Source organism: Dendropsophus ebraccatus, chromosome 2 (assembly GCF_027789765.1).
Source record: "Dendropsophus ebraccatus isolate aDenEbr1 chromosome 2, aDenEbr1.pat, whole genome shotgun sequence".
NCBI classification, from domain to species: Eukaryota; Metazoa; Chordata; class Amphibia; order Anura; family Hylidae; genus Dendropsophus; species Dendropsophus ebraccatus.
In genome coordinates this window covers 175,655,685-175,667,418 of record NC_091455.1, presented here as the reverse complement: position 1 = coordinate 175,667,418, position 11,734 = coordinate 175,655,685, and the positions used below count along the sequence as shown (strand labels likewise).

Genomic DNA, 11,734 nt, shown 5'->3' with positions numbered 1-11,734 from the left:
TGTTCTGAATAAGGGGCTGAAATCTCTGTCCCAATCCATCCCTGGGGCCGGAACTTAAGCCCCTATATACTATTTCTACACCCACCATGTCCTAGTGCCTGCTATGAAGCCTTCTTTGGAGTGCCTACACTAGCTATATTTCCTTTTGCCTTATAAACTTGTGTTTCTGGACCTTGGCTTAGTTTCTTAGACTTTCCCTCTTGACTTGGTACCTCGTAGCCTGACTGTTATTGACCTGGGTTTCTGACTTCTCTTTTATTGTATTACCGTCTGTCTTGTCTTTGTCTTGTGTTTTGCACCTAGACAGTGCAGTCTTCTGGTTGGAACTGACCTGTTAAGGAGTCGGGTTCCCCAAAAGTTAGGGACAGATTGGCGGGAGCCCCTGTCTCACCCTGTCTTTGTGTCTGTGGGTCACTGACCAGTCATCACAGTATGATTGAACAACCGAATGATCAGGTGTGAGTTTGGCTGACCTTGCTGTACGTCTGCTTATCTCTATTCATATACTATGATCAATATTTGTGCTACTATAGGACTGTATTTGTATCCATTGGGCGCAGGTTCTGTACAGCACCTAATCACACACAAACGTTTCTGAATTCAGTAAAAAGCGTCAAAACCTGCTTTTTGCTGCTGGCGTTTTATGACAGCGATGATTTCCCTAAGATATAAAATACAAATAAATGTTTGCCACCTACAACATTTACATTTAGACATATACTATGCGTCTTTCCTATGCTATATTTCATCCTCCAGCTTAGCTCACAGACACCTCCCTAGAAGCAAAAGCTTTGTAGTCCCCATCTCTAAACGCTTCAGACATTCCTTCTCCTGTTTCGTTACAAAGTTCAAAATTAATCATTTTCCAAGTCCAAATCTTCCAGCGTGATGAGTCACGGACGCGTCATAGTCTATATGTGTACGTTTGTGTGAGATTTGCAATAGTAATAGGTTTTCAACTGCTGCAGCTGCATGATATGCTAATGATCAGGAGCAGGAGGGGCGAGCGCCTACAACATCTTTACACTGCAAAGAACTGTAGATTTAAAAATAAAATTCAAATGTATCTATGATCATGGTGGGGTGATGCTTAGAGGTATGTGATGGGGGACGTCACTGGGGAGCTGTACCCTGGATATTGTATTAAATACTCCAAATCTTCAGCCATAACTCATTTTGACAAGTCAAACAATAAAAGGAATAATTGCCCTCCTTTCTTACATGACCCATGTCTGCAAGGTCTCACCTATTAGTGACGTGTTTGCTGCTCAGAGGTAGGAGGAGATAGTAGATTTTTAGTCATCCACTTTTGCCCCCAAGCCCCTCCTGTAGAAGAAAGACTATAAAAGCCACAGTATGGCAGGGAGCTGACTCAAGCAGGGGATCAGGGAGAACAAAGTCTAATTACAGAGAAGAGACATAAGAAGACTGTCAGGCAGATCTGAGAGAAGACACAGTCCATAGACAATGTAAGTACACAGCGGAGCTCTCCCTGGTGCTGAACTTGCTCCAAACCTTCATTCTCCTCTTACTCTTTTCTTTGTGAGTTTGATGTCATCACTTTACTTGCCTTTTACATATATTACATACTTTTATAGCCAGAATTATATTGTAACCTACAAATGTAAGCTAATACAGGTGGCTTTACTGCAAGTTGTTTCAATGGCATCTTTTCTTTATTATGCTATTTAGAATACTGTAAGTTATTAGATCTCAACAACCATCAACTTATTTTGCTTTAACATATAGGAAGAGTGCTCATTGTACAATATTAGCAATACTTGATTACATAGATGAAGTGGAGATGAGTTTGTCAACACCTGGTGTGTTTTACATAGGAATCCATGCAGCCACAAAGTGTTAATTTGCACATTTAGCACTGCTATGTCTCTGAAGTTTATGAGAGTGTATATTCTGCTTATCACTTGTTGAACTTCAGTTCTCTGTTATTTTTTTCAGATGCAGGGAAGCATGAGGTTGTGGATGTCAGTGCTGACTATAGGTCTATCCTTGCTGATCTGCCTGGGAACATTTGCAGAGGCTTACCCATCAAAACCAGACAACCCTGGAGAGGATGCACCAGCAGAGGACATGGCCAAATACTACTCAGCACTGAGGCATTATATAAACCTTATAACAAGGCAAAGGTAAGGTGTATACTCTCTTTATTAGGAAGCTTAGGAATTTGTTTGCAGTGAATTAAGTTCATAAGGCATGCCATGTTTCTACAAACAACAGGAAGATGTAGCAGAACTAACTTTTCTGCTGCACTTATTGGCACTATGGTCCATCCTCTATGCAATTTGATTACCAGCAGTGTTTTGTTAATATCAAAAACAGTTCTGCTGCGTGACAAGCTCAGCTCTTCTGTATGACATGCTCAGCCCTGCTGCATGACAAGCTCAGCTCTGCTGCATGACAAGCTCAGCTCTGCTGCATGACAAGCTCAGCTCTGCTGCATGACATGCTCAGCTCCGCTTCACGACACGCTCAGCTCTGCTGCGTGACACGCTCAGCTCTGCTGCATGACATGCTCAGCTCTGCTGCATGACAAGCTCAGCTCTGCTGCATGACACGCTCAGCTCTGCTGCACGACACGCTCAGCTCTGCTGCATGACAAGCTCAGCTCTGCTGCATCTATATTTTAAAAGTAAGGGATTGCTTATAGTCATAATAGCTTTCCATAATCTATATATTAATTGAGTAAAATCCTTAGTTCATTTAGCAACTCTGAAGATGTCATTGAACACTTTTGGGGATATGCATTGTGATATAGGGTAATGCAATAGGTGTCTGTAGGATACTATGTGCAGATGAAGCAGAGCTTAGTATCTCAGAGGGGGCAGTAGTAAAAGCTTTATCTGGTAAACATTATGGTAACACAGAGAGTTCTCATTAGGCTCAAACAGCTCATCTCATAGCATTACATCTACTCTCTGCCTTTAGGGATGGGACACTGCTCACTGAAATAAACTCTTTGTATATTAAACAGCAAGAAAACTGAAGTAACACAGACATAGTAAAAGCATTAATTTGATTTTTCTTCCTTTGTATACATATATACTGTAAGAGAGGAATATACCTGCAATGCTTAAAGAGATGTTTAACATATTATATGGGTGAGATAATGGGTGAATATACAATATAAATTGTAAGAGATGGGTATGAAGCTATATGAACTCTAAAGATTTATATACACATGATATTATACTACTTAAAGGTTGATGGAATACAGAATAACCAATAGGAGGTGGGTGAATATAGAAATTGATTATATAATAATATTTATTGTATATAGTATATGTTGTATATATTATAAGAGATAGTGGTTGTACAGGGTATATTATAATTGATGAGTGAATAAAAAATGTATACTATAAGAGGTAAACGGACATACTATACATACTATTACAGTTTAGTGGATTTAGGGTATATTTGATAGAGGGTGGGTAGAAATATCATATATTCTTTAGAAGATGAATGGATACATAATGTAAGATTTGTGTGGGTATATACACCATAAGAGGTGGAAATAGAGTATAGATAATAAATATTTTAGACATATGTTGTATTTATATACTACAAGAGGTGGATGAATATACAGTATATACAATACTTTTTATGTACATATACTTTATGTACTGTAAGAGGTGGATGAGCATGCAGTATATATAACAATTGATATGTAAATATATTGTATATATTATATATGATAGGTGTTATGCACATCTATCTTATATACTATGAGAGGTGGTAGAAAAAACAATATACACTAGTAGAGGTGTGAGTATATGTGATATAAGAAGTGGAAGAATATACAGTATATAAAGTTCCTTGGTTATATGGTATATAAGAACAGGATTAATATAAAGTATATACTGTATTATAAGAGATAATTTAATACATAGAAGGTGAGTAAATACATAATACTTATAAGTCAGGCAGTTATATATTATATCATTTAGGAGCTGAGAATACACCATATATACTATAACAGTTGGGTGAATATACAGTACATACTATAAGAACTAGTAGTACATATGGCAGTTGTATAGCAAATGGATAAATATACAGTACAAGCTTCAGGCAGATATATAGTATATACTATAAGAGCTGAATGAATTAACAGTACATGTTGGGTGATTATAGACTACAAGTAATAAATTTACATCAGGTAAATACCATAAGAGATGGGTAAAAAAAAGAGTATATCATTTATTATAAGTTACTTGTATACATAGAATTTAAGCCATTGGTGGATATACAACTTGGTATACACTATAAGGCGTCAGTGGAAGTCCTGTATGAACTTTAAGAGGTGGGGTATATATACATTTCCTATTTCCCAGCCTGCACTTATATAATTGTTCTGATCTGGTGATTGGGCGTGCGATATACTTCACTCGATTTTTCTGGGGATTCTGAAATGATTAGTGTAAAGTGATGAAGCGAAGCCATGAAGATTTATGCATTGTGACACTCCGCCAGCCAAACACTGTGATGAGTTGATTAAAAAATACAGAGGGAAATGGCACGTTCCGGAAAGTCAGAAGCGCCTGAGAGCACTGAAACATGGCGAGAAATTGTCCCCAATTTTAAACTAAGCTTTCTTCACATTTACAAGTGACCCATTATACAGAGGAGGGGGATGACAGAGCATCCAATAGATCATGATAGCTCTCAAGGGCATATAGCACCAAAATCGGTATGCAAAAGCAAACTTAAAAGACACAACAAGGGAATGAAAGTCTGAGGCTCCTTATTGAAGAAAGCCAAGTCAGCTCTACAAGCCTCAAAGCAGGTGGATCTCTATCTATGCAAAGGGAAATACTCCATGCAGCTAATAAATCTCCATATATATATATATATATATATATATATAGACAAATGCAGCTTTGCTATGTCTGTACAAACACAATTGGATTAATACATCCAAAGTCTTTATTATAAACGGATGGTTGGAGTTGAGTTTGTGTGTCTATAGTCTGGCAGTCAGTGACATATAGTAACAATAGACATGTCAAGTCCTTTACTTGCTACATTAAATTTCCAGCTTTGAAAAGTATTCATTTACATACGTAGCTGACATATTAGCATTTCAGTCATCTCAACTCCCTTGGATAAAAAGGCAGCCTATGGGTGCAACCATTATTGTCAGTTTTCTTATGCTTTGGAAATTAAGTTCTTTAAAAAAAAAAAAAAAAATTGTAAACAAACATTAATTTTATTATTTGGCCGTATAGAAGAACTCTGTCTCTAATGGCAGTTCATATAAAGGATGTAGAGCACAGTAAGGTGAATGATAAAACAGCAAGGTATAAATTATATATGGTCAAATAATACACTAGTAGAAATGAACAAGAAGAAGTAGGTATTACAATGTCATGATCTCTCTGATCACTATAATGCAGGATAATACATTAAGTATGTAGAAATATATATAATGAGGAAGGAGCTGAGTGATATATATGTGTATATAGTATGCTTTAGGTATTTATACTTCGCTTTTACAGTTTTTTACATAATAGTAATTTATGTAAGTAACAGGGTACCAGATGTAATTTTACATACAAAGACTCCAATATTACACCACTTATTTCCAGCCTATCTTCACGGGTAGTTATCACCACTACTCCATACATTAACTCTACTTTATACTATACTACATCTGGATACATGCATTACAAATATATTGTCACATATAGGACCAATTTTATTAAATTTTATGTGTTTTTTTTAAGATATCTTCATTTTAGTCTTTAGCAGTTCTTTATTAGAGCTGTAGCTAGACTTCTTACATCGGGGTGTAGATTCTGATTTTAATAATGGGAGTGAAAAATCTCCAGCACTCACCTTTGTAATAATGTAACAAACTTCCCCATATTGAGTCATAATATAGTAAAAGGTAAGTACATTCCAGTGGAAAAGTAGACGTAGCTCATTCCCCTAGCTTTGTCTGGCCAAGGTATCAGTATCAGCTTTGCCCCAGAATCTCTTCCATACACGTCCTTCACCACTGCAACATTCCTGTCATTATAACATAGAATTGTTTAGACTATTGTTTGTTTTTCTTTATTATTACATTGTTCTACAACATAAAATTATGATTAAAGATGTGATATTCTAGGGGGTTGAAGCACCCCTCCAATCAGTTCCAGTGGTTGTATTACATTACCATTTCTCCGCCACCTGTTAGCTATGGAAAAATTCTTTAATTTAGTGTCCTATATATTTATGCACTTGATAATACTCATAAACATTTATAGGTTTCAATGACAGATCAAATTAGTTACATTGGGATTCCCAATTATTAGGTTATATATATATATATATATATATATATATATATATATATATATATTTAAACCCCCCCCCCTTTTTTTAATTAAATTGTTCTACAACTAAAAATAAAGATTGAAGATGTGAACTCTTATCATTTCTTAGCCACCTGCTAACTTGTGGTATTATAACCCTACTCTTTATTTATCAGATATGGGAAGAGATCAAATCCTGAAGCAATGCTGTCAGATGTCTGGTGGAGAGAAAGCACAGAAAACATTCCACGATCTCGGTAAGAACACATCTGTGTTTGAAAATCTTATTAACATGATTTAAAGTTTGTTCTATGTAAATACACTGAAACATGGGAAGTAAATATTATCAGGATCCACCCGTCACCAATTAGAACTTCCATCCAAAGTGTTCACTGCATTTGATTTTAACCAAAAATAAAAGATGGCAGTTCTAATATGATATCAAACTGAAAACCTGGGTTCTTAGGCTACAGATCTGCTGAGGATTTTCTGCAACTGATCCGCAGTATGGGAATATCACCCTAATATATGTGGTTGGAAACAATAATGAATCAAATACAGTGATCAACTTTAGTCAAACATGAAATAACAAAGTTAAATAAGACTGGTACTCTGTAAGGCAACAATGCTAACCAATGGACCACATTAGTATCATTTTCAAGTGAACTTTTTCCAAACCATAGGTACAACATGCAAAGGATTTACAGAGACTATGTTCACACATGGATTTGTGCTATCCCTTTTCTGCTCCTTAACTGAGCTAAAGTGATTGGAGGAAGAATGACAAGTTGACATGAGTTTTTCCATTCATCGCCCATTGACATTGATGATAGAGCAGAAAATATGACCCGCGGCATCCTAAAAAAATAGAAGTCAGAATTGATAATAACAGAATTCATTCACAGATTCTGTTTTTTACACAATATCCGACTGAGTACTCACACCTTTGCTGCAGACCAGTGACATGATGTGACATCCTTCATGGCCGACTGGTTTCCGTTGAGTGCACATTTGGATTACAGCCATTGACTCCTTATTTTTGAGGCCAGTGAAATAGATTATATTTGCAGTATTTCTCAGTTGAACTGTGTATAATCTTGCTTGGTCTCCACAGTAACATATTTCCCAGCTTGTAAGCCATCTTTTGTATATCCACTCTGGTATATAAGACAGGTTAGCTTTGGTCAGCACATGCCATTGAGTCAGAAAGGAACCGTATCTAAGGCGATAACACTTATTACCATAATGAAAGAGAGTGCCGGAGGTTAGAGACATCCGGAAATATTAATGGAATGTGCAAGCGCTATATTTACTTCTGTTCATATCAGGACAGTTTGATGAGGCTGCAAACAGGAGATAACCAAAATTTCACAGAACTAAACCCAATGTATCCTAAAAGTCAACTTTCCTGATGCCTTCAATCCAGTTTATAAAAACCAAATCTTCATGCAGAAAATAAACTGGAACATTTCAGTCTATATGAACAGACACAATTGGGAAAAATATGGAAAATTGATTCGAGCATTTAGAATTTTTGAATTAGCTTCTAGAATGGGAAACAGTAGGATACAGTGCTGATTGAAGTCACTATATTAATTTGTTCCAGCATTGGAACAGTTGAAGTTCAGACCATATATCTATGGTCAAAATGAGAAAGATAAGGAAATATAGGCAAATAAATTATACAAGTTATAGAGAATCCTTACAAATACTAGTCAGAAGGAGCCGCTGGAAGATTTAAAGCATTTTCTGTTGAAGACAGAAGCATTTTAAGGTTCTATGGTGTTGCTTGATAGCCGATGAGTACTTCAGTGATATAGGTGTTTACCAATGAGGAGCCCATGCTGGTTGGATCCTCCAGAGTGGAGGTGGTTGTGGTTGTGCATGTCAATGTTAATGATGCTGCTTCATCAATATTCACAATGACACATCATGGAAGTGATCTCACAGTTTAATCATGAATACTGATGAAGCAGCATCCTCGCCCAGCTGACAAAGCGGTGCACTGGGAATGCTGGGACAACCTCCAGTGCACCTAGATAGCTCATTTACATATAAGGTTTTAGGGCAAGACTTTGAGAACCAGACCATTGATTTACAAACAAAGCACAGCATTCATCTCAGTTTTGCGGTGCTCATCTGCCTATACTAAAAGGTTAGTTTGAGCAAAGTTTCAGCTTCATTCCTTTAAAATAGTATATAGTGAAAGTAATAGATGATAAATAGAATCTTAACCTACACCTGCTGCATTGTTGTGGCATACACTGATCTTACAGTACTGTGCAACGAAATATTGCAAAGTCAGATTGCAGTTGGAGATTTGATGTGTCACATGATCAACAATCTGCATTCTTTTGAAAAGGTTTTTGATAATTTGATAAATTTTTACACAAATTTTACAGCCATTTTTTTTTTCCTTTTAGAGTGTGTCAGCCTGAAAGAAACATATAAATACATGTTTCCAGGTGATTAGCTAGAAGCAGACAGCTCCATCCATTTTTTAGTGGCCATGCAGGGTTACTGCAGCTCTGCTTCTGTGGAATGTGAGCTGTCCGATTTCAGCTCTACTATCTGTAAATGTGGGTAACAAGCAGCTGATCTGGGTGCCTGCTCTTACATATTCATTGGTCAGATTTTGGTGGTCTATTAATAGGCATCAACAAACATCCCAGAAAACCTTTAGATGAATCTGTCAGCTGTCTTATAAGCAAACTTTGGAGGTAGTAGAGTTCTGCCACTACCATCAGCTCCAGAAAAGAAACAATTTGCTTTCATACCCTAACTGTTATTCAATGGTGTCTGTAGCTCTTATTAGCTGGCAGATTCCCTTTAAATATGTGTAGGGCCAGAATGATATAACTTGTATAACCTTTTCAAAAAGCTTATTGTTTTTTACCAGAGTTCATAACACTTGGATTGAATATGTTAGAGAAACTTTCTCAAGACAAATGGCAAAAGATGGATAGGCCAAGAGATTTATGTAGAGTGACACACCAGTGACTTGAGCAGAAGAGAACATTTGAATTAGAAAAGCAAGTGACAAGCTTAGATCTTAAAATGTGTCTTTCTGGGGGAGACGCTGAGCTGGAGGATATTTGGTTTTTATGATTTAATTCAGTGTTTTCTTGTAAAATGCTGTTTAAGTGCTGACAGAACTACATAAGCTTTAATGTAATGTCTGTTCGGTTAAGTAACCAATATATTTTTCGCGGCTCTACACTAACCACTCAAACAATCATTGCAACAAGCGGAAATAAACACATCCAATGCAGAAAATCTATTCTAGAAAGTGTGTTTTATTATGAACAATTTTTTTCCTTTCATAGTTTTAAAGATTAACCATTTATGGGCTACAGAATGGCTACAAACATCTGTCTGGTCCGGATGTGCTTATTTAAGGATGTCCCTAAATGTCCTTGCAAAGTCTGAAATAAGGCAACAACAGGAGAGAATAGTCGGCTGTCAGAGAGAGCTGGATTCTACAAGACAAAAGGCAAAGATGGTTTATTACCATCCCTACCTTCAAAATTTTATATACACCGCACAAAGTGAGCACTGCATACATACTTTAGCAGGTAGCCATAAGACTTCTTCTGTCTAATAAATAACACTATATGCAGACACTGATCAGTTCTGTGACAATGGTGAAAGAGAAGCAGAAAGACGGCATTACCTGGATCACTGTGAGCTTACTGATCCAAAGTCCCGATAGTGCTCTGCAAGCTAAGCAGCAAATGCATACAAGTCCACTCAAATCCAAACACCTCAGAAGAAACTTGCAACACTCACCAATCGGACAATAAGAAGGCATATTAGGCAATAGCTGTTTCACGCAGCACACCATGCTTCCTCGGGCCCACTGATCAGCTCTGTAGTGAGTGTCAGGGATCTCTAGGCAGCATTGTTAAAATAAAACTTCCAACTAATGCAAGGTTCTTACCTATGTTCCCCCTGGCACTTTTCATGTGGTTTTACAGTCGTTTTGTTCTTTTGATGCATTTTTTTTGTCGGCTCTGTATATATTGCTGTTCCTCTTCCCATGCACTGCTATCAGACTTCATTTCCCAGTAGTCTTTGTGATGCACACTTAGTAGGTCCTGTTTCTCCCACCCCCATAACCCCGCCCCCTCCTGCCCATTGTCTCTGTTTTGATTTTTTCTCTCTGTCACTCTGTTGCGGCACAAACTATACTTCAAATATGGGGCCTATACCCAAAGAGGTAACTGGCCCAAGGCATGTCCAGGCATGATGGGAATTGTAGTTTTGCAACAGCTGGAGGGCCTGAGTTTGACACTTGTGTTGTAGATTTACTAACCACATCTGCTAGAAGTTTGTTACAAGCATCTGCTACTCATTCAGTAAAGTAATATTTTCTCAGATTGCTTCTGATCTTTCCCCCAACTAACCTCTTACGGGGTCCTCTTGTTCTTGAGTTCATTTTTTTCCTGAACTTTATTTAGTCCGATAACAAACAGGTTACGATCATGTCCCCCTTTGCTTTCTTTCCTCCAGACTATAAATATTCAAACCCTTAAGTCTTTCCTGATATGTTTTATGCCTGACCCTCAACCATTTTTGTAGCCTGTCTTTGGATCCGTTCCATTTTATCAATGTCCTTTTTGAGGTGAGGTCTCCAAAACTGGACACAGTATTCCAGATGTGATGTCACTAGACCTCTATACAGCGGGTTCACAATCTCCCTCTTCCTACTGGTTATACCTCTAACTATAAAGCCCGGCATACGATTTGCTTTCCCCACCGCCTGGTTGCACTGGTGACTCATTTTAAGGCTGTCAGAAATCACTACCCTTAAATCCTTCTCTTCTGAAGTCTTTGCAATCACAGAACTGCCAATATGATACTCAGATAAAGGGAGGATTCCTCCTCACCAAGTGCATTATTTTAAATTTGGAAACATTAAACTGCAGTTTCCATTGTTTAGACCACTTACCTAGTAAAGCTAAGTCATTTTACATATTACTGACACCTCCTGAAATATAAACCCTATTACAAACTTTTGTGCCATTGGCAAACAGACAAACCTCACATACCAAACCTTCTCCTATGTCACTTACAAACATATTAAAAAGAATAGGACCCAGAACAGACCCTTGTGGCACACCACTTGTAACCAGTCTCTGCTCGGAATATTCACCATTAACCACAACCCTCTGATATCTATCCTTCAGTCCAGATAGGTGATATCAAAGGCACCACCTTCATCCAGCACTTTTGTGACATAATCAAAGAAATCAATGAGATTAGTCTGACATGATCGTCCCTCAGTAAAGCCATGCTGGTTTGGATCCATCAAAATATTGGTTCTTAGGTGATCCATTATCTTCTTTTTTAAAATCTGTGATGGGTGGATAAAAAGGAGTAATTGTATAAGTGAACCTGTTGTTATAACTTTCAACATT

General features: G+C 37.4%; 1 protein-coding gene across 3 annotated transcripts in view; it reads left to right on the top strand.

Moving 5' to 3' along the window:
* Nucleotides 1-1,387: 1,387 nt before the first annotated feature.
* The window catches only part of NPY (neuropeptide Y), an 82,186-nt gene continuing 71,839 nt past the window's right edge, over nucleotides 1,388-11,734 (top strand). For 2 of the 3 annotated variants that reach the window (XM_069960456.1, XM_069960457.1), the window contains exons 1-3: nucleotides 1,388-1,469; nucleotides 1,960-2,147; nucleotides 6,491-6,571. In XM_069960456.1, coding sequence (XP_069816557.1) covers nucleotides 1,960-2,147; nucleotides 6,491-6,571 — 269 coding nt within the window. In that variant the 5' untranslated portion in view covers nucleotides 1,388-1,469. Of the gene's footprint in view, nucleotides 1,470-1,959; nucleotides 2,148-6,490; nucleotides 6,576-11,734 lie in introns of those variants that run through there. The other variant, XM_069960458.1, reaches the window with a different exon arrangement.